Source organism: Eriocheir sinensis, chromosome 40 (assembly GCF_024679095.1).
Source record: "Eriocheir sinensis breed Jianghai 21 chromosome 40, ASM2467909v1, whole genome shotgun sequence".
NCBI classification, from domain to species: domain Eukaryota; kingdom Metazoa; phylum Arthropoda; class Malacostraca; order Decapoda; family Varunidae; genus Eriocheir; species Eriocheir sinensis.
The window spans coordinates 7,022,632-7,045,670 of NC_066548.1; the positions used below are offsets into that span (position 1 = coordinate 7,022,632).

A 23,039-nucleotide genomic window follows, 5' to 3' on the forward strand; every position below is an offset into this window, starting at 1 on the left:
TATTCATTTTTTATCTGTGTGTGTGTGTGTGTTCTTCGTCATCTTTTTCTTTATTTTCTTTCTCGTGTTTGTCTCTCGTCACCCGCGCGTTCGTGTGTTCTATATACCGTCTCTGTTTGTATGTTTCTCTCTCTCTCTCTCTCTCTCTCTCTCTCTCTCTCTCTCTCTCTCTCTCTCTCTCTCTCTCTCTCTCTCCCTCGTTCCAGACCCAGTGCGAAGAGCAGAGAGAGAGAGAGAGAGAGAGAGAGAGAGAGAGAGAGAGAGAGAGAGAGAGAGAGATTGACTGACTGACTGAAAGGGAAAGACGAGCCCATTTTGAAAAGGATAATAACAATAATAATGATGATGATAATGATTCTCTCTCTCTCTCTCTCTCTCTCTCTCCTATCAATTCTGCTCACCTCTCGTCGGGTTCACTCGGGTGTTCCTCCTCCGCGGCGGATCCTTCTCGCTTGGCGGCTCATCGGCTCGTTGGGGGCGCGGAGGCGTGAGCTGTGTGTGTGTGTGTGTATTTCACCACCACGGCCTGATCACGTGTTGCACTCGTAATCGCCAGCAGGCACCCTCCCGACATGAGCAAGTGCTCTTTATCGTCGATCTCTGGGTACTGCCAGGACGTCACGCCCCATCCCCCTTGCTCAAGGGGGGACAGTAACCACTCCTAGTCAACGGAAAGAATCCGGCCTGAGCGGGCTCGAACCGCCGCCCTGTCAGACCATGAAGCCTGGCAGCATAGCGCTCTAACTAGTTGCGCCACGGAGTGGTGTGTGTGTGTGTGTGTGTGTGTGTGTGTGTGTGTTCATTGTGTACCTTTCAATATTTTTTTCTGACCAGTGACGGCATCAAAACTAGGTGCGTTTTCACCCAAGACTTTTTATAAAGACGGGACCTAACGCGTTTCGTCTGTTCATGTCTTGCTCATGCCTGTTTTTGAAGCCAAGAGATTGGCGTCACATTATTCCCACGAAACATGATACCAAATGAAATATCATTACTCGCTTTCCTTGAAATAAGAAAAGAACCCCCCTGACCTAGGTAACTGCGATCACAGCTTAGTCAGGGTTACAAGGGAACGAACGCTGCGGGTTACAAGGGAATGGACGCTGCGTCTCACCGAGAAGTCGCCGTGAGCTGGGATTGAAATCGCCTCGGTCGTGAGGCAAGCACCGTACCCACTCAGCTCCCTGCCTCGCTGGCATTCATGACATAACAGCAGAAATGCTGACACATCGAGGAAATGTTGGGATGGATACAGGGCCGCAATTTCGGGGCGCAAGGGGGCTGTAGCCCTCCCAATGTTTGTTATATCGGCTTCAAAATGCCCCTGAAAGTGCTTATTTGAAAAAAAATCCCATAACTGCGCATGGTCGCATCGCTCGTGAATGTGGTATCCGGTGGCGGCTCCCCCCCCACCAATACCAGGCACTTGTTTCATTACAAGGAGCATAATCAATTGAAGATTACTTACAGGCACCGAAACTTGCTATAAAGGATGGGCTTAAACATTTAAATTTGCATTCTCTAGAAAGGCAAAAGGTGCAAGGAAACTTAATCTAAGTTTATACATAGAAAAAGCTTCAATAATGATGATGTTGATAAGGTTCTGGTGGTAAAGAATAGGACATGTTAAAATGGTTTCAAGCTGGATCATTTCAGATTCAGCAAAGACATAGGCAAGAACTAGTTTACCAATAAAGTGGTGGAAGAGTGGAACAGGCCTGGCAGTCATGTTGCAAGTGCTAATACAAGATACATTCAAGAAAAGGTTAGATAAATTCATGGATAGGTTAAGTGGATTTAAATTTATAGGAACCATCTTGTAAAGGCCTACTGGTCTCTTGCTGACTCCTTATGGTTTTATGAGAGAAGTGAAAGCTAGTTTTGGGGATTTGGCAAAGGGCAGAAAGTGAGTTATGAAGCAGTCCTTGGTTCATCTGCAATGGGTAGTGTTTGCAGGAAAAAAAAAAAAAAAAAAAAAAAAAAAAAAAAAAAAGGATGCTGCAGAGGATTCTGAGACTGAATTTGACAGTGTAAGAGAAAGTTGAAAATTAACCATTGACAAGAGTAACAGTGATTGAGAGGGCAAGAGAACAGGTTATTGATTTTGAAAAGTAATAATTAAATAATTACATTAAATTATATTATTATTAAACATTTTAGTCCACCCAAAAACATCAGTACCATATATCCCACAAAGTGTGATATTCCTTTGCTAATGATATTTTTTTCAGTCATGAATAACATTTTTTGCAATCATACACAAAAAGAAAATAGTGGAATGTCTTATAAGCAAGCACACACACACACACACACACACACTATTGTTGAGGCCTTAGTAGGAATCATTGGAGGTTTTGGGGTGTTATTTAAACATATTAATCTTTGTACAGCACTTTGTACTTTAACAGTTTAATAAAAAAATAATATTTTCACACCTATGAAATACATACTCCTTCCACATTTTCATCCATGACATTAACAACTCAGAACTGCCAAGGTGAGTTCTAGATAGCTTTCAGGAGTTGCAGCCATGTTTATTATCTAGCAACACACTCAAGCTGGGCCTTCATTTGTCTGTGATGCATGTCTACATCTGTATTTGTGAAGAATCAAACATTTGAGACCTATGGCCTGTGATGTTCCTGTAATATCTTAGTTCTTCTAGCATTACAGTCAAGTCACCTTCACTTGGTTGCTTGATTGTACCTTACAAAGGTTAGATTGCAAAAGCAATTTGGCTGTTCAACAAGATTCTTGGCACCCCTGCCCTGGAACAGGTCATATCACCACCACAGCCAGTTGCTTCATCACTGCTGGGATGTGGAGGCTATAATATACTGTGGCTTTTGTCTGTTCTATGTACACCAAGGTGGTCGTGTATAGGAAAAAGTAATGAAATATCCACTGACTCTACTACAGCTGTGGCAGTAATTGCTACACTTATCTGTAATAATGCCCTGCCCAAAAATTTCAGTAGGTTTTAGCTCGGACAAGGGCCAGTTTCCCCTAGTGATCCTTGGGGATAAATCTTAGATGATGATGGAAACAGATCTGGTGTCTGACGACCATGCCACAGACAAATGAGACGAACACAGACAATCAATCAATCAAGCAACAGGGGCCAGAGGTCATGTTACCTTGCCCACTCTATAAAACTATTTTTGTGGGACTCTCCTAGTATGTCTCCATATAGGTATTTATTTCACACCAAGTAAGCCTCAAGAGATACAACCCAGTGAGCAGGGTTGAGTTCTGGGTCATGTGTCACATGGCCATATATATACCTGAGGTTGGCATTCACAAACTATTCAGGTAATAAGGCTTCAATTCAGTCTCACGGAGTAATCGTCAATTTTACACAAAATCATCCAGTGATGCTCCATGATACAGTGGAGACACTTATTACCAAGGGTATTCATTTGCATCTTCAAGTCACTATTTAGTGTCCCTGTCTCACAGCCATACAGTATGACAGGAAGCACAAGTTACTTGAAGATCCAAATTTTGTCCTTCTTCACAGGTATGTATGAGAAATTTTCCAAGAGCTTTATATCCTTGCCATGTGCAAGAACAGTCTGTACATACCGTTTCATCCAGTAAGCCTCCAAACACCTGTACCTTGATCCTGGCCCAAGAAACTTGCAGTGCCAGATCAAATACAGACAGACAGAATCATGCACAAATGGATGTCTGGCTTTTTGCTTTCAGCCTAGTGTTATGCACTTGGCACCCTCAGTCCACTTGCTCAAAGGTATACTTTTGAATATCAAAAGTCATTCATGCAGAATGTCAGTTAGGCAGTGAGTGCTGACATGAGGAGCTCCATCTTGTTGAGGAAGTTTCGTCCCTCCATGCGGTCATGCCGAACCTCCTGCCACACAGACCCTAAGTGTTCCCACCGCTGCTCGGACACAACCGTGGAGGGGTAGAAGTCTGGCCGTGGTGATGAGGAGACAAACACTGACACTCGTTGGTGGGGGCCGGAGTGCACCCCAATCACCTTGTTGCCGGAAGGAGATGCCAGCATAACAGTGGAGGCATTACCTAATGGCTCAATGGTGCCAGTGCCGATGTTCTGCTCGGATGACAGCACAGTCCATCCAGTGTACTTGGCCAGGCCCTGAAGAGCAGCCATGTTATGCTGAGAGATCTGACAGAGAATCAAATTCCTCAACTCTTGTGGCTCAAAGGACATCGTCATGATCTTCCCATCACGGCAAATGCACTTCAGCGTTCTCTCGAAGATGTGGATGACCAGTTTGGTGCGCAAGGCTGTGTCATAGCCCTGCGTCACAATGTTGATCTTGACGCATGACTGGGTGGGGGAGTTGAAGGCATTCCAGTGGGAGACGATGAGTGGATCCTTGAATTCCGCCGCCAGCTGGTCGATGACGTACATGGTCCTGAGGCGCAGGAAGTTGTGCTGCACCTGCCGGATGATCTGCTCAAGAAGCGTCTGCTCCCGCATCATGTTCATCAGCTGTGGACACAAGGCAAGGCTCAGTAATGTGTAGGTGCAGACTCAGAAAAAAGGCACCTCATAAATACTTGTGTGAAAGTCAATCTCTAGTGAAAGCAGACCTCTCAAGGCTGTGATATCCATTGAATCTCATCTACAATCTGTCCATCCACCCCCCATGTCCCATTCACTCATCAATCCACCCCTTACATCATCTAATCCACTCATCCACCCACCCTTATAACATAATCATGCTTCACCTAGGTGGCATAGCACTGTCATAATCCATACCTGTGTTCTGTCCGTGCCTTCTGGACCAGCTGCCCGCCTGCCCTTGCTCATGCCCATGTAGGCGTAGACAGGGTGGGGGAGGGGGTGCTGGAAGCTGCTGTGGTAGACGCGGTGCAGCAGCTGGTGGAGGGAGTGTTCCAGGTCATGTTCATGCTTATACTTGGAGGCACCCATCAAGCCTCCGCCTGTGGTGCTGCTGGCCATGGTGCTGCCTCCCACACCTCCACCCGCCCCTGTTCCCGTGACCCCTGCTGCTACGAAGCCCTCACCCACGCCGCCCTTGTGCCCAGCGCTGGGGGGATAAAGACAGACACTTTTAAACATTTGAATCTGATAGATTACACAACAATAAAAGAAAGAGCAAGGAAGAATGTTTGTTGTGAGAGGGGACGTTCCAGGGTTCTGATGGTTACAATACTTCAGTAGAAACTAAAACGAAAAGAAAATGGTATTTTAGTGGAGAGGGGAGGTGGGTGGAGTTGGGAGATAGCAGAACTAAAGCCAGCTACTTCATATCCTTGAATCACACCCTTAAAATGAAAAAGTTACCATATATAGAAATAAGAAAAGCTTAATTTGCATTGTTGTGGCTGTATAAAAGGTAGTGAAAGTCAGGTGTGCAAAACAGATTGTCTGGAAAGGTCAGTTAGAAAAATTTCTTCCACATTATCTGTTTTTTCATATATCTTGAGAGCCTTTGCTGAATTAATGCAGATCACTGAGTGACCTGTGGATGAGGAAAGGAAATGGTAATTATCTTATTCGTAGGAGCTGCCACATTTAGACTGACGCCTCTTTCAAGTCACAATAAATTGTGAATCCTTTTGACTCACTTTTTGCCGTCGGAGTGGCACAACCCAACGAGTAAGTGAATGCCGGGGAAGATGGTTGCCGTGATCTGGTTGCCAACCACCAAGTGAGGGATGGAGGGTGTGAGCTTGACAGCCTCCCGTGCCAGCTGACTAAAGAGTTCCTTGCAGAAAAGTACGTTTTGTGCCTTCTCCAGCTTCTGCTGCCATGGAGTGTCACCAACCACAAAGTCACTGCTAGTGAGCTGTGCAGAACAGATGTCTTCCTCATCTGTGGGGAGACAAGACAGTGTAACAGTAAAGGCATGACAAAAGTGATCCTCAAACTAAGAGTTGCCATACAGAGATGAAAGTTCTATAACCTTGTGTAAACCAGATCTTTGCAATATTTACATATTTTTCTATCAATCTGATATGGTTCTGACACAAATCACATGTATATTGAAGACATTTCAGAAACAAATGTAGAGTAGCAAGTTTGATCTTTGTTTTGATAAACTGGGCAATATTTGGCAGCTCTGTGACACTGCAAATCTTGCATACTAGTCCACTGATCAGCATATTACCAAGATGTATTTGTCTTTCTCATAATTTAGTCACCTTGGGGAGCCAGGCATATGTGAATTGCAACTCCTAAATGAAAGGGAGATTTTGCTCAGCCACAGGGAAAAAAGGGAAAACTCGTCTCAGCAGCTAAACATGTGAGAAGCTGTCTCAAAGCACGGAGATTAAAACAGCAAGTGGTACCTTTCTTGATGCACACAAAGATGTAAGCTGAGCCCGTGAGTTCTGTGGGAACAGTGACCCTGAGGGAGGACTGGGGGCCCCTGGTAGTTATGGTGGCAATAGGCGATGTCCCGCCACTAACCCCGACCAGGGCGTTGGGTCCTGATGCCTCGTCAGCCTTGGAAACTTCAAAGATTCCAGTCTGAAAGGAAATTGACTCATTAGAACACTGCCAGAAACTACATGATTGATTTTTGATCAGGTGTTATTCACAAAGGTGACATCTATCTCTTGGAGTCTGTTGAGTTCCAGACAAAAAATATTGCTCCATCTTTAACTTGTGTCTCTGCTGTCCCTTTGTGCACAGAAAGTCAGATGAAGTAGGTGGAGAGTGGAAGGTGTAGATAGAGGGGAGTTGGGGATGAACTGACAGGGGGAGGAGTGTAAGGGAGAGAGGGCAGTTGGGGATGAACTGGCAAAGGGGAGGTAGTGGAAGGAGGGTGAAGAAGGAAGAGAGGGGAGGAGAGTTGGGGATGAACCAGCAGGGGAGGGCAGTGGAAGGAGAGAAAGAAGTGGGAGATTTACTGATGGGGCAGAAGAGTTGACTCGCTGCATGGAAAATTCACTCAAAGACTGATGCACATTATTTTGGCAGCAATGCCTATTTGGCACTCATGAATCAAGCCACCACTTACGTGTCTGAACATGGAGCCGGCCGAGCGGTACGACAGATCGCCAATTATGTTGTTCCCCACTTTCTTGAGCCTCCAGTTCTGCCGCAGGCGTAACAGCTCAATGTGGAAGTCCTGAACCGGGCGATTGGTACGACCCATTTCAGCTTGAGAGGCACGGAGGCGCTCTGCTCCCGTCAGGAGTATGGACGAGGCTGACTGTAGACTCTGCAGAAGGGAAGGGAAGTCAGGCATTTCAAAATTCGTAGGTTTTATGTCCAGTAAGCATGAGTCTGGCTAGCTCTCTATAGTTCTTGAGGAAGTGACCATGGCAGAAGTCTCTAGTTCTCTTTGTTCAAACACTCCCTTTTTGCAGCATTTACACTCCTTCTTCCACCTCTTCCCTTCAAGTTTTAATCTGTCGTATCAATCCACCTTACCAGTGGTCTCCCAAACTGCCTTCCTATTTGACTTATACATCCTTTCACAAAATCACCATCCTGTATTCCCACAATATGTACAAACCATTTTGGTGATTTTGGTCTACCATACCCATTCCACACACTACACCCCTCGTTCTCACACCAATACCACAACCTCAATACATTACTTTACTACTCATAGCATCTCATAGTTAAACCACATGCTCTCCTTACCTAACGAATGTACTGCACATATCCTGGTCAGCTGATGGCTATTCTTACTCTATTCCGAGGTGAATGCCTGAATGATATAGTTCACCATAAAGATCTTTAATGATATTTATAAATGTAGTCCTCTTGTATGCATTTATCATTTGGTTTCTTTGTTGTCTTACTTTACCAAGTTACTTCATAATTGTTTTTACACAAGAACCTGAATATGGTGTTTTGCTGATTTTCATCATGCTGAACTTTCTCATGTCCTGCTTTTTCTTTTTTATGGTTTTGTAAGTTCAACTGCTTCCATTTTGTACACTAATCATTCCTGCTGAGGGAGAGGACACAAATATGCAAAATCATTCATTGATTGACTGATTGGGCTATGTAATCATGGTACTGCAACAAAATTATTAATCTAAAAATAATTCAAGCTAGCATGAACAAGTCTAGTAAGAGCAAACAAAGGTAATGAACAACACACCTTCTTCAGAGAGAGGAACTGTATGTAAGCCCTGGGTTCTGGTGCCTCGGCCTGCACAGGGTCCAGAACCATGTACTGTGGCGGCTTCTGCTTCACTATCATCAGCAAGTCATGGAGAACAGACACTTCCGTCAATGATTGTCTGTAAAGATGAGTGATAAAGTTACTTAACCCGTTCGTGGTCAACCACGTCACCTGACGTGTTAATGTTGTTACTCCCTCTGATCAACCACGTCATATGACGTTTTTTTTTTTTTTTTCTTTTTTTGCCACGTGAATGAAATGCCTCTAGCGGTTTATAATTACGTTTATTGAAGTGTCAGGCATCTTTTCTCAAGTGATGACTTTATGCGCGGCAGTTTTATTGGTTCAGAGCATGCTTATACAGTATGGCACGTAGATGTCGACTCGGCGCTCTCACTGATGAGCAAATTCTGCTTCATTTCAATGAAGAGGAGGGTGATACTGACAGTGAATCTACAATAGATGATAGCAATAAAGATGAAGATTATGTTTTTCAAGAAAGTGAAGAAAGCCAATCAGCAAGTGGATCTGAATATTATCCAGCAGACACAGCAGCAGCTGACTACTCCTCAAACACATGCTCTAGACCATCACCTATTCAACTATCTTCTCCACCTCCTTCCACCTCTAGGTGTTTATATCCACCACGTGGTGGCAGAACGAAGATGGCAAGACGTCGGAGTTCATCAAGCGAAGATGAAAGCAATGCGTCTCGTCCAAGAGTGACTCACCCACCCGCCCATGGTCTCACTCCAGCCAGACAGATGCCTTCCCGCCAATCCTGTAGGTCACGTGTTATGCCACATTTCCTTTTTATGTTTCCTGATCAGAATTACCAGCCTATTTTGAGACAAATTGTGTTCTTATAGCTTTGTCATACACTATCATAAGAATGTAGTGTTGTACAAAAGGAAACAATTGTTATGCCACATTTCCTTTTTATGTTTCCTGTTCATAATTACTATTTTGAGACTATTTGTGTTCTTATAGTGATACAATATTATAAGAAAGTAGTGTTGTGCAAAAGAAAAACAATTGTTAGAGAAAGAGTTGAAAATAATATCTCAGTGGTGAGATTACGTCTGGCAGCGCCGCGCCACAGCTGCCAGTTAAATACCGGCGGGGCATCTAAAAAAAGTTAAGGAGGAAATTTCCAAGTTATTTTCTTTATGTGGAGATATTTTTGGGTTCATTAGGCCAAAAATTTTGTTTTCCATTTTTCATGACCAGGGGGAGTAGTAGTACACACATTGTAACATAGGTAACCACGAATGGGTTAAGGGTGCTGAATATTACTGAACAGGAAGCTACATTAGTATAAAAATAAAAATAAAAAAATTAAAAAATAAAAAAGTGATCTCTAGCTCTAATTGCAATATCTGACAGTTTTAGCCAATACGTATTCATGTGGGGGTTGTGGCTTAGGGTTTAAGAATGGATGCCCTACCTGATGTCATGCAGCGGCACTGGGGTTTGAACTGCCTTTCCCTAGCACGCCACTTCCAGACCTTGATGCTCTAACCTTCTTGACCACCCTCCCCAACTCTCCCTTAATTTTCAAAAACAATAGTATCACAATTATCATGAAATTAAATAGCACAATTAGTGTCACATGATAGAATAGTGGATCCATTCCAGCATGTGTAATCAGATCTTTCATAGTAAAATTAACACTTCCTACTAACCTTATTTTATTCCTGACTTCCTCGAGTGGCCAGTGAGGTTGTTGAAATGGCTGCTTCTCCTCTTCCTCCTCCTCCTCCTTCTCCTCTGTGGACATCTCTTCCCCATCGGTGGCAAAGTCAATTTTCTTGGCCAGCTGAGTGAGGTTCTCCGACATAGACGGAGGCCTTGCAGGGGTAGAGACAAGGTTATTATATTACCAAGGAGTGTGCAGCAGTCATGTATGTGTTCAATATTTTCATGCAGGTTGAGCTGCAACTAATGGGCCAGTTACCAGTTTAGAGATATGCTTCTAATTCAGTGGCAACAGGCAACTTATTTAGTGATGATGGTTTAAGTTAATGGGTTAATGAGTTAAGTTATTAATTTGGTAGTGATAGGCACAATTCAGTGGTGATAGATTACTAATTCAGCTCAACAGGCAACTAATTGGTGGCAGTGGCTTATTAATCAAGTGCTTCCACCCCTCACACAGTCTTGTTGCATATATTTTTTTTAGGATTTTTTACCACATTTACTTTATTGAAGCAATAGTTTTTGTTGTTTGCCCTTGACTTTTTCCTCTGGTGTTAAAAAGTAGCATTAGCGTTGCTAATCTAGTGGCAATGGGATACTAATTTGGTGGAGGAGGTTAAAAATCTATTGAGAAATCAAAGAGACTTTAACCTTTTTCATCCGTGATGCAGACGTCGGCATCACAGTATGGAAAGGGTCAAGAGGAAATGGAAGAGTATTAATCCTCTTCTAAACCTCTCACTCCTCCTCTAAATTTCTCTTAATCCTCTTCCATTTCCTCTTAAGAGGTTTAGAAGAGGATTAAGAGGAAATGGAAGAGGATTAAGAGGTTTTAAAGAGGACACCGAGGTCGCCGTCGCCGGAGTGAAGGGGTTAAAGAAACTTGGGCAAAATCATAGAATAATACCAATTCAAGATAAAAGAGCAGGCAGTCACAGAACTTGTCCGCTGCCACGCCACGCTTACTAACTAACATAATCCCACCTTTACTTAACAAATAGTAACCAACCAATCCTAAAAACAGAAGCCTGTCACATCTAAAACTAAAATACCTGTTGCTGCAAAGGACAGTAGTAGCCTATTGCCATTTAGTTTGTTATTCATATCTTGGAAACAAGGAATTTGCAGTGAACAGCTATCGGTGATGATAAGTACGCAAAAATTGGGGATTGTTGAGGAAAGGGTAGCCTACTAACCCAGCTGCCACCCTGTCCCGCCCCACTGTGTAGTTCCGCCGGCCCACACTACATTCCGAATAAATTTAAACTAACCTAACCAAATGACATAACATAACCTACCTTCACCCCCCTCGACCCACTCTTCTATTTTCTGGAAGTCATTCATTACTGCACTGCATTCAGGGACCAAAAAAAAAAATTCACAATGTGAGGATTAATAAAGCAAGAGGTGGCTACCCTCTCTTCAACACTATCCACAACAGCAATAGTAGTTATAGGAAAATAATGGTGGTGGTGGTAGCGGCAATATTAACAGTAAAGCAATTGTGGTAGTGGTGGTTGTGATAGCACCAGTAGTAGTAGTAGCAACAGTAGTAGTAGTAGTAGTAGTAGTAGTAGTAGTAGTAGTAGTAGTAGTAGTAGTAGTAGTAGTAGTAGCCCACCCCTGACAAGCGAGTACCCAACCCCACTAAATACTCCGCCCCACCAAACCCTATGTACCTATAAACCAAGGCACGGCTAAGACACCCTCCACTCACTGTTGGTAGAGCTCCGTGCCATCGTAGAGCACCTCCAGCACGGCATTCTCCGCCGGCACCTCCAAGCGCAGGTCCGCCATGGCTGGGAGGCGAGGCAACGCTGGCCGGACGTAAACAATCATTCAGTCTCAGCAACGGCACACAAAACCACGCTTATCAACATTTATCAAAAAGAAGTGAAACGGGTTATGTACACCGTTGCCAGGCTATCGTACTCAGAGCCTAGTATTTGCCGGTTTCTGAGGCATAACTATTACCAAGAGACATCAGGATCTAACTTTTAACGATAACTATAAATGAGTTTCGTTATTGGATTATTATTGATTGATTGATTGATTAATAGTTTATTGCTGCAGGTAAACAACAAAGGAGAAGGGAGGAATATGCCATCCCAACCCCCAGGCAGTACTTAATGAAGACACTTTTGGGGTAGGAAGTCGGGAAATATAAGCGGCTGAGTACGACAATCTGGCAACGTTGGTTATGTATGAGTTCTGGAAAAAAAGGGAAAATTAGCGGCCTACAACCACCTAAGAATAGACAAGAGGAAGTAAGCAAAGGGGAGGCCGTTGCAAAGGCTAGCTCGACCGTCATCATCAGCAACGGCGTCTGACCTTTGCTGTATTTGTATTGATTGTGGAGGTAAAAAATGGGGTAGGGTGCGAGAGAGAGAGAGAGAGAGAGAGAGAGAGAGAGAGAGAGGTTATAGTGTTAATGTGACTTTCAAATTCTTTCACCGTTAGAAACATTGACATTTTCCGGTGGATCGTTTTTAACACATTTACGACGCAACATGTCATTGATAGTTTGTTTGTTTTTTGTGTTTTTTTTTATTGATTGAAGAGGTAAGAAGAAGAAGAAGGGGAGAGAGAGAGAGAGAGAGAGAGAGAGAGAGAGAGATTGTCATGTGTCAAATCCTTACTGCGTTCAAGGCATCACATTTCTTTCTGGCATATAATTGTTCTTACATTCACAACACGACACGATTAAAAAGGTGTTTCCTGATATTTAATTTAAGTTTGGTCTACCTAGTATTTTCATCCTGTGTTCCTTCTGGTGTCACTGTCTTTAATTTGAAATACATTCTTGCAGTAATCTGTATTATGTTTCCCAATTGTTCTTTTTCCAGTACACCTTTTCAAGCATACCGAAGGAAGTGTTTCTTATTTTTTTCTCTCTAATCATTACAACTTTATTAGCCCAGCGTGTGTTACAACTACCACTGACTGGTGTACGCTGTAACCCAGGACCACCGGCCATGTGTTTGGCACCCACTCACAAGCTGTGTTATATTCTTGCAGATGTTTGAATTGGTGCCATTTGTAGAAAACTAGTGTGGGTAATATTTGTTTATTTATTTATTTGATTATTTATTTGTGTATTTTCTCCTAGTGTCTGCTTTCATAAGAACGTCTGTCATAAATGAAAAATAAAACATCATTGGCCTTCTGAGGACCATGTAGACGATGTAGTACCTTTTAAAAATAATCTAAATGTCCGGCGCTCGTCACGTGGTATTCATCGCAGCACTGTGGGGGTGCAGTGGTGCAGAATTCATGGCTGTGAGAGTCACCGCCTCTCACCGCCAGCACGGCACACCAATAAGACACCCGCCTTGGACGGTGAAAGCCCTACCCCTGAACATGCACCCTATGGAGGGAAAGACAAGGATATGGGTTTGGCCATGGAATATCTGACATCAGTAGGCAGCACGTGGTGGGAGATTTTCGTGCTGCATTGAAATGTGTCGTAAGGGCGCGGCGACGCGAGACTTGTATGCAGATGCCATGGTCTGCCTCCCTCCCCCAATCCCCGCCTCGAGATATCAACTCGACATGACGTCAACGAACTGAACAATTATATGTAGTATACTTCTTCACGAATGACGCGAGATTGTGTTTTGGAGAGCATTGATTTCTCTGGCGGCGCGGCGCTGGCCTGTCCTTGGTACTTGGTGCCCCAGTGACCACTTTCACTGCCGCGGCCGCCCCTTGCGTCACCATGGCCGCGGCGTTGTCTCCGCATCAGTATGGGCGTTCAGGCTGGGCCCTCGACTGCTCCGCACACCCGCTGAGTCGCTACAGCTGCGGCAGAGAGGAAGTGACACGCGAAACAGCCGAAGACTTTTGAAAGCAACCTGTTTTGAAAAGCAAAAGGTGCCTGGGATAAATTCTGCACCTACTCGGCCTTTTTGTTATAACTGGATACATCTAGTGTGCCGTTAGGATAGATGAAGGCGGGGGAATGTCATGCCTCAGGGGTACTGCTGGAGTTTTTATGTTGTGTTAAAGTGAAAATGGTGATGTGTTAATGGGGGAAGTGGCAACCGCGCGGGCAGGTAAGGCGTCACGGGGTCGGCCCGTCTCTCGCGTCAGACTCAGTTGCCAAACACAGGTGTTACGGAGCGTGTGTCAGTCAGGTACTGCGTAGTTATGTTGTGCTCACCTTTGTGCTTCATCTCCATTACCTGTGTTACCTGAAGACATGTCACTGTCGCAACTGTTATAAGTGAGGAAACAAGACTGTCAATCAACACAATCACAAGTTGCGCTTTTTTTTGTCCGTGTGTAAAGTGATCGCAAAACCTGGGAGTGTTTACGTTGTTGGGGGACTCGTCTTTTCAACTGGTGCAACACTTTGGGGTGATGATACATTAGCTTGGTGCTGTTCTAATCTTCCCACGCATCGGAAAAGTCAGACGGCATGGACGGTGACAGAGACGCGAACCGAACCCAACATCGGATAAACACCTTCGTAACTTTACACTCTCCCGAGGAAAATAAAAGTTTGCTCTTGAACTGTGGTATTTTAGTGATCTTATAATACACTGCAGTCCACCTTCGATGATAAGATTGGTTTGCCGTGAGATCCTTGCCTTCAGTGTCACGTGTGTCTTGCGTATGTGCTTGTTGGTGTTCGGGGCTGGGCGTGGCCGAGGAGAAAGGATTTATTTCATTTTTTCATTATTATTTTTGCATCTCATTTTTCACTCCTGCTGGATGTATCTGGTGTCATGTAACATCCTCCACACTCTCTCTCTCTCTCTCTCTCTCTCTCTCTCTCTCTCTCTCTCTCTCTCTCTCTCTCTCTCTCTCTCTCTCTCTCTCTCTCTCTCATCACGTGAACGCCTTTTCTATTCTCTCTCTCTCTCTCTCTCTCTCTCTCTCTCTCTCTCTCTCTCTCTCTCTCTCTCTCTCTCCCCATCAGCAAATAAGGTTTTTCAATCAGTTTAGGGAAAAAAAAGAAGCCCCATTTACCTTCTCTCCCCTCGCCCTCCCTGACGTCCCTCCTTCTCGTAATGACTCGTTCACGTGCATCCTTCCTTCCCTCTCCCCGCCCTCCCCGTATCTTTCCCTCCCTCTCCCCTCTCTCGGCCCCTCCCCTTATCCATTTGATGAATAATTGAATTTTACCTCCCCATATATCCTTTTACCCTTCCTTGTTAGTCCTTTTTTTTGGTTGTATTATTTACCCAAACTTCTATTTTTTTGTGTGTTTGTTTGTCTCTCTCTCTTTCTCTCTGGGTTTCGGAATCTAAAAGTCTTATCATGCTGTCATTTCTTTCGTGTGTATGTTCTTCATTGCATAGTTCAGTCTAAAGTAATCCTCTCAGTCTGGTATTTCTTTTCCTGACACAGTGTTGATTTCTTGCTGTTTCTTTCAATCTTTCAATCCTCAAAGTAACTGCTCTCACGTCTTTTTATCACCTGGGCCTCCAAAATATTCTCCACTGCCTTATTACTTCACTTATATGCATCACAAGTCTTGCTTCTGTTAACCCTTCAAATCTGTCTGCTACTAAGTCTGTATCTGGCTTACGCGCCCACAATAGTCGTGTCCATTACCCTGTTAGTTCACACATATGCATCACACGTCCTGCCTTTTTAACCCTCTAAATATAAATGCTCCCAAGTCTTTATCTGGTCTGCACCCACAACAGTCTTCTCCACATGTCTTTCAGTTCACCCAATGCTTCTCTCAGGTCCATCTTTCTCCCCTATTATTGCCTCACGTGTCTTCCTGGTTTATTCCAACACTCTTGACATTCTCCTGCCTGATTGAGTCATAAGAACATAAAAACATAAGAACGTAGGAGTCTGCACGAGGCCGGTAGGTCTGTACAAGGCAGCTCCTTTGACCCTAAGCTCCCGTGTATCTAACCCCACCTAATATCGCTGTCCATGAATTTATCTAATCTATTTTTGAATGTGACAATTGTATTGGCACTCACCACATGACTGCTAAGCCTATTCCACTCATCCACCACCCTGTTAGTAAACCAATTTTTGCCTATGTCCCTGTTGAATCTGAATTTATCCAGTTTAAACCCATTACTTCGTGTCCTACCCGGTTCTCTTACCAAAAAAAGATTATGAATATCCCCCTTATTAAAGTCCTTCATCCATTTATAAACCTCGATCATGTCTCCACGCACCCTTCGCCTTTCTAGAGAATGTTAGTTTAACTGAGTATTTCCTCGTATGGCAAGTTTTTCAACCTTTGAATCATCTTAGTCATGCATTGCTCAACGGGGATAAAAACAATGAGGCGCTTCGATATACAACTGAGCCTCCCAAAGAACCCCGTGCCCCCTGACCCTTCCATTGTCTCGCAAGCAACACAACCGTAGGCTCAACGTGTCCTCAGGCGACGGGTGGGATTAAATATTAAGGTATACAGCGTTGCCAGAGGGGCGAGGCGTCGGGTTACCGTATCTGTCCCTCATCGCCCTCGCCCTCCCCCTCCCCCCCCTCCCCCCCCGCGGCACCCATCACACGCCCCCCTCCCCCAATTATTCAGGACCCAAATCAATATCCGGTAATTAGGCAGTACGTAATAAGCCCTATGTACATTGTGCCTGTGAACTTCCCCTCCGGCATCAGGCTTGTTCCCGGCCCAGCCCAGGTGAGGGGAAGGGAAGGGAAAGGATGCGTCTGGTCCCTCAACGAAGCTCATATTCACGTTGGCTTAATTTATCACCCAGCGAGATAATCAACGATGGAGGATGTTTGATAAGTGGATACAGTTGGCGTCTTTGTATGTTTCTTGTGTGTGTGTGTGTGTGTGTGTGTGTGTGTGTGTGTGTGTGTGTGTCCTTGAGTTGCCTCCCTCGTAGAACAAAAAGTGGGTATACAGCGAACTTTTTTTGTGATTTATATTTAGTCATTTTTTGTTTTGTTTTCTTTTGTTTGTGTCCTTAAGATGTCCCCCTTACTGACCCCCCCACCCCCCTATCCCGCAAAAAAAAAAAAAACAGTTTGACGTTTCAGGTGTAGTGGGCGAGGTATAGGTTAAGCGAGCGTTCGTGTGCGTGATGCCGTATTCACGTAAGCATCATTCTCGTTGGCCCTTTCCCGCAGGTGATCGAGTCGCTGCAGGGGAGAGACGCGCCCCGCTGAGCAATACGGAGGAGGCCACGAGGCAGCAGCAGCAACAGACGGCGGGCAGCGAGTAGAAGTAGCAAGGAGCGTATAACGGGACCAGCCAAGTTCACGGAGAGGACATACCGCTGGGGGCACTGACGAAGGCCTAACTGACGGGAGGTGAACGAAGCGATGAAGGAAACCAAAGGAAGCAATATAAAGCGTGGACGAGAAGCGAGGGTGGAATAGCGGAATAAACTACTGAAATACACAAAAAATAAACGGAGTGAGGCATTGAATGAGTAAATAGTGAAGCTTATAAAGTGTGTGCTGGAAGCTGGTGACCCACGCGCGGCGGCGGAACTAATACAAGCCCCGGATGAACTGAAGGGAGGCGCTCCATTACGTGTTCGCCATGGGAGTCCCCCTCGGCCCCGCCCCCCTCTTCGCGTGTCTGCTGGCGGCCCTCCTCCTCCCCCGCGCTGGTAAGGAACACACATCTACCCTTATTGTTATTATTATTATTATTATTATTATTATTATTAGTAGTAGTAGTAGTAGTAGTTGTTGTTGTAGTAGTGGGAATGGTTGTTGATGTTGGTTTTAATTTATTCTTTTCTCTACGACTTTTTTCCTCGTTTTTTGTTCAGTATTTACTTAGTATCTTCATATTATTTGTGTTACCCTTGTTGTTGGTAATCTCTTTCGTTTCAATTAATTCTTTTTCATCCACGACTTTCCTTCTTCGTTTTTGTTCATCATTTGCTTACCTTCATACATGTGTTGGTGTTTGCCTCGCCGATGTTTTTATTTTTTTATTGCGTGTGTGGTGACTGGCAAACCCTCTACGGTGCCTCATCATTGCTCATTACCTTTAACACCTGCATACCTTTGCTGCACACCTGTCGAGAGAGAGAGAGAGAGAGAGAGAGAGAGAGAGAGAGAGAGAGAGAGAGAGAGAGAGAGAGAGAGAGAGAGAGAGAGAGAGAGAGAGAGAGAGAGCATGTGCGTGTGTGTGTGTGTGTGTGTGTGTGTGTGTGTACGTGGACAAGCAGACGTGCATGCAAAAGACATACAGACAAACAGACAGATGGTATAGCCAGAAGCCTTCCTGTCCCTTCTCCTCCTGACACGCCCCCCCTCACCCACTCACCCCCTCAATCCCTCCGCCATGGCAACAATGTAATGTACGTATACTGTTTTCCGGGGGGGTGACAGGAGGTGGAGGAAGGGGAGGGGGAGGAGGTGGAGGGAAGAGGGGCGGCATAGGAAGCAGGTTTGGGAGGGGCAGGAGGTAGTGGAGGAGCAGGTGTGTCTCACAGTAGATCGAGGTGAAGTGGGTTAGTGGAGAAGTGGAGAGAACAGGAAAGGTGGAGAGATGAGGGAGGAAGGAGAGAGGAGAGTAATAGAGAAGGGATAGGAGAGGAGAGGAGAAAAAGGGATAGATTAGGCAAGGGTGAGGAAGATGTATGAAGGAAGATATACAAGTGGAGAAGAGAGCAGAGGAGAGAAAGAAGGGAGAAGAATGGAGATAGACAGACGGATAAGTTGAGGAAGTGAAGATTATAGGGCCATAGGAGGGAATGAAGAATGAAGAGAACAGGAGAGGTAGGTGGAGAGATGACGGAGGAAGGGAAGAGTAATCGTGGTGAATGAAGAGTGGAGAGAGAAAGGAATAGATGAAGCAAAATTGAACAGCGTAAGGGAATGAGGAAGAGAATGAAGGAAAAGGAGAAACCAGAAAAAAAGTGTCTGAGATGGAAGTAGAAAATGGGAGAGGAGAGAAAGAAGGTAAAATGGAGATATTGAGGAAGTGAAGATTAGGACTATAGGAGGGAGGGAGGAATGGAGAGAACAGGATATGAAGTTGAAGAGACGAGGAAGGGGAGATTAATAGAGATGGAAGAAGAGAGAAGAGGAGAGAAAAGGATAGATGAAACAAAGGTGAATAAACTAAAGGAAGAGAATGCGTTGAGAAATTGAGGAAGGGAAGAGAAGAATGAGAAAGGAACCGGGAAAGATTGTGCGTTGGATGAAAATGAGAAAAGAAAGAGAAGAATAGAAGACACTTGAATAAACAACAATACAGGGATGCAGAATGAAGATGGGGAAGAGGAAGAGGAGGAGAAGGCAGACTAGGAAAGATTGTATGTTAGAGATGGAAGTAGAGAGAAGAGGAGAGAAAGTACGTAGAAGAGTGAAGTTGGCGAAGTGAAGAGAAGCACTAGGAGGGAAGGAGGAGAGTCTTTGAAGATAGGAGATGGAAGAGAGAGATAGGAGGAGACTGAATAATGTATAAGATAAACACGTAAGAGAGATAGGAGATAGAATAATACATAAGCTAACAATATAAAGGGAAGAGAGAGGAGGAAACTGAAGAAGAAAAGGTTTGGGGAAGTGAAGAAGAGGGGTAAGAAAGATGAGGAGGAGGAGAAGGAAGAGAGGAGTGCTTGAAGATGAGGAATGACAAAGGAAGAGAAGGAAGGAGGATGAAAGACACTTGGAAAAAATAAAACATATGAATTTTTTTACTGGAGAAAGAAAAGAAGGAATGGAATTAGAAGCTGAGGAAGAAAGAGAAAGAAGGCAGAAGATAGGTGAGGTAGATTGACTAACATTAGGGACTGGAAGGGAAGAGAATGAAGGAAGGAAGAGGAGGAGGAGCTGCCGAGGGATGGGAAGAACATTTGAAGTGTTGCAAGAAGAGGACGAAGGCCTTAACAACTCTGCATGCGATCACACACACACACACACACACACACACACACACACACACACACACACACACAGACACACACACGTCCCGCTACCTTCCTTTCCACGGCACGCCCTAAAGGGGGGAGAGAGAGAGAGAGAGAGAGAGAGAGAGAGAGATCGACAGAGGGTGGAGGGAACGATTACTGGTGAAGGGAGTTGATATATGGCCCAGTCTCTCTCTCTCTCTCTCTCTCTCTCTCTCTCTCTCTCTCTCTCTCTCTCTCTCTCTCTCTCTCTCTCTCTCTCTCTCTCTCTCTCTCTCTCTCTCTCTCTCTCTCTCTCTCTCTCTCTCTCTCTCTCTCTCTCTCTCTCTCTCTCTCTCTCTCTCTCTCTCTCCTCGGGTCAACTTTCCCTTTATTTACCTTTACCTGTGCTTACCTGTGCCTCGTTCACTGACCTCGCTTGCATCTTACCGGTTTCCTCATCATTCTTCTTCTCTTCCTCATTTTTACCTCTTTTTTTATAGGGGGGAGGTGGCGAAGGCAAGTCTCAACGGCCTGTGTGTGTGTGTGTGTGTGTGTGTGTGTGTGTGTGTGTGTGTGTGTGTGTGTGTGTGTGTGTGTGTGTGTGTGTGTGTGTGTGTGACCAAGCATATTCATGATCGGTTTCGTGCCTTCACAACGAGTACGTCCACCATTGTCTTTCCCATCACGTCTTGAGAGAGAGAGAGAGAGAGAGAGAGAGAGAGAGAGAGAGAGAGAGAGAGAGAGAGAGAGAGAGAGAGAGAGAGAGAGAGAGAGAGAGAGAGGGACGTTAAACAAGAACAGGATATGGAATAAGGAAACAGAGTGACAAAACGTAAAAGAAAATGATGAGAGAGAGAGAGAGAGAGAGAGAGAGAGAGAGAGAGAGAGAGAGAGAGAGAGAGAGAGAGAGAGAGAGAGAGAGAGAGATCACCCCACCCCCATCGCTCCCCCCGCCCCCATCGCTTACCCCGCCCCCATCCCTCACCCCCCCCCCTCGCCCCCATCGCTCCCATCGCCTCGGGAGTGTAAACAAGGGCACAAAGACTTACCTTCAATTAAGTGGCTCCTCGGGCTCACCCTCGTAAGCCTCACCTGCCACTTTGCTGCCCATTACCTGCCCTCCCGCGGCGCCCCCGAGGGTAACACGATAGATGGACAGAGATAGACAGGTAAACAGATACGTCGATTAGTGGATAAGACACAAAATAGATATACATAAGATCACAGGTAGTTAGGGAGGTAGTAAATATAGGTAGATAGTAAAATTTTGATAGTAAGATAGCTTAGGTAGTTAGATAGCTAGTTAAGTAAATAGGAAGTTTGTAGTCGGTTAGATAGATATATAGGTAGAAAGTAACATATTGGTAGACAGTTAGATAGACGCAATTTACATTTAGTTAGATTTTTATTCTATTTATTTATTTATTCGTTTTGTGTGTGTGTTTGAGTGTGTGAAGGTCATGAGAGAAGAGCACGGGAAAAATTACACGAATAACCATTAAATCATTCTCATTTTTTACGAGTATTAGGCGTGAAGAATAGCTGGGCGGAACTAGAGAGAGAGGGTGCTGCAGTGTTTGCCTGTGAGACTCTATACTGGTGGTGTTTTACTTTTGGGAGTATTGCTGAGGTGGTGATATGCTAGTTCTCGAAGTGTTGAGGTGATGATATTAACACCTTGGTCATTGTAACAAGCTCTTGAGACGTTAGTGACGGTAAAGGTGGTGAGGGTGATTATAATGAGTACAGTGGATGGATATAATCATTGGCATATTAGCGACTGGTGTAGGTGTGCTGCGTGGTAGTTGTATTGCAGTGTTGTAGCTGTGTTAGTAGTTATATTGGTAGTTGTATTGTAGTTGTTTTGGTTCTAGGTATGTAGTGTAATAGTTGTACTTGTAGCTGTATTTATTTTGTAATGGTATAAGAGTAGAAGATGTAGTGGTTATTTGATAAGAAAGGAGAAGTCGCTGTCAAGAAAGAACGATCAACGCGCGTGAGAGAAAATATATTAGAGAGAGAGAGAGAGAGAGAGAGAGAGAGAGAGAGAGAGAGAGAGAGAGAGAGAGAGAGAGAGAGAGAGAGAGAGAGAAAAGAGGGAAAAGGAGCAAAAATGAGAGAAAAACAAAAACAAGAATAAGAAATGTGAGAGAAATGGATAAACGGAATGACAAAATGTGAAAAAAGGAAAGGAAACGATGAAATTAGAAGAGAGAGAGAGAGAGAGAGAGAGAGAGAGATAGCGTGTTCTTTGTGACGGATAGGAGTGGTGTATAGCGTGCGGCAAAGACTTCGAAGCGGCGGCCTTGAAAATCCATCACGCCATTGCTGTTACTCCTCAATGAAGGGAATCTGAAGGAAGCGGGTTGTTGGCAGTCGCAGGGGGAAGTTCCTTTTTTGCCTCACTATTATGTGTTTCAGAGGCCGTGTTGTAGCGTTCTTCGGGAATTTTTTATTTTTTTATTTATTTATTTTATTTATTTATTTATTTATTTATTTTTTTTTTTTTTGCAGGGAGGGAGGCAATTCAAGAGCAAAACAAACAACAAAACAGCAATTAGCGGGCTTTTTTTACACCTTTTTGTTGTTGTTATTGCCCTTGAGCTGTTTCTTTAGCTGTAAAAATAAAAATAAAAAGACAACTTGACGCTGCTCCGGCAAAAAAAAAAAAAAAAAAAAAAAAACGAGAGGCCTGTTTAACTATTTCACAAAGGGTCAGATAATGGCGGTAATTTGGCAGTGCATGTTTCGGACCTTGCCCTCTTTTCCTCAATATGGTTCCTTAGTCCTCGTATATTTGATCTCAAGGTTTTAACGATGACTAGCAGAAGGCTTTTTTTATCATTCACCAACGAAAAAGAAAAAAAAAACTAGGATCTGCTTCTAAAAAAATGGGAAGAAAATAGAATAAAAAAACATCGTAGAGTGATCTGATATTCTTCCTGTTTATTAAGTAGCGGGCTTTTTTTTAATATCGTTTTCTTTTTCTTTTTTACGCCCTTGAACTGTCTACCACTGTTTCCAGATTATCGTACTCAGAGCCTCGTATTAACCGGTTTCTGAGCCATAGCTATTGCCAAGACACCAATAATTAACCATTTTAACGATAACTATATATGAAGGCAGTTATTGGGATCGAGGAAGCAGTTTTTGGGTCGGAAATCGGGAAACATAAGAAGCAGAGTACGACAATCTGGCAACGTTGATTTCTGTACCCGCTAAAAAGGAAAATGCATGCACGATATCTTAGGCAGGGGGTCAAGTTCAGTGTACCAGGAAAGAAAGAAAAATAAAGGCTGGTTTAAAGGAAGAAAATTAAAAAGAAAACATTATAAAGTGATATGATATTCTATGTAAACCTGTAACCATTAAAGAAAAAAAGAAGAGAATGAATGCAAAAGTTGGAAAGTTTCGTTTAGTCGGCGCAACATCTGTG

At 44.1% G+C, this 23,039-nt stretch overlaps 2 protein-coding genes across 4 annotated transcripts in view; one reads left to right on the forward strand and one right to left on the reverse strand.

The window, feature by feature from the left end:
• LOC127009293 (uncharacterized) overlaps positions 1-23,039 on the forward strand; it is a 65,544-nt gene that overhangs the window by 24,363 nt on the left and 18,142 nt on the right. The window contains exons 1-2 of one of the 3 annotated variants that reach the window (XM_050882240.1): positions 13,527-13,673; positions 16,878-17,365. In XM_050882240.1, the coding sequence (XP_050738197.1) occupies positions 17,296-17,365 (70 nt within the window). In that variant the 5' untranslated portion in view covers positions 13,527-13,673; positions 16,878-17,295. Of the gene's footprint in view, positions 1-13,526; positions 13,674-13,854; positions 13,937-16,877; positions 17,366-23,039 lie in introns of those variants that run through there. The other 2 variants (XM_050882239.1, XM_050882241.1) reach the window with 2 other exon arrangements.
• LOC127009291 (mediator of RNA polymerase II transcription subunit 17-like) lies at positions 2,380-11,655 on the reverse strand. Its single transcript, XM_050882238.1, has 8 exons — positions 11,518-11,655; positions 9,788-9,952; positions 8,079-8,220; positions 6,981-7,184; positions 6,307-6,487; positions 5,584-5,830; positions 4,751-5,042; positions 2,380-4,480 (listed from the first exon to the last, which is right to left on the reverse strand). Exons 1-8 carry the CDS (start codon positions 11,637-11,639, stop codon positions 3,794-3,796), a joined length of 2,040 nt encoding a protein of 679 aa, XP_050738195.1. The 5' UTR covers positions 11,640-11,655; the 3' UTR covers positions 2,380-3,793.

Bases quoted from the DNA above. Each gene is read 5' to 3' on its own strand.
- LOC127009291 (XM_050882238.1), bottom strand. From the start codon at position 11,639: ATGATTGTTTACGTCCGGCCAGCGTTGCCTCGCCTCCCAGCCATGGCG. The intron at 8,221-9,787 runs GTTAGTAGGAAG...TCATCTTTACAG, and splicing joins GAAGTCAGGAATAAAATAAG to ACAATCATTGACGGAAGTGT. The intron at 7,185-8,078 runs GTGTGTTGTTCA...TCCCTTCTGCAG, and splicing joins AGTTCCTCTCTCTGAAGAAG to AGTCTACAGTCAGCCTCGTC.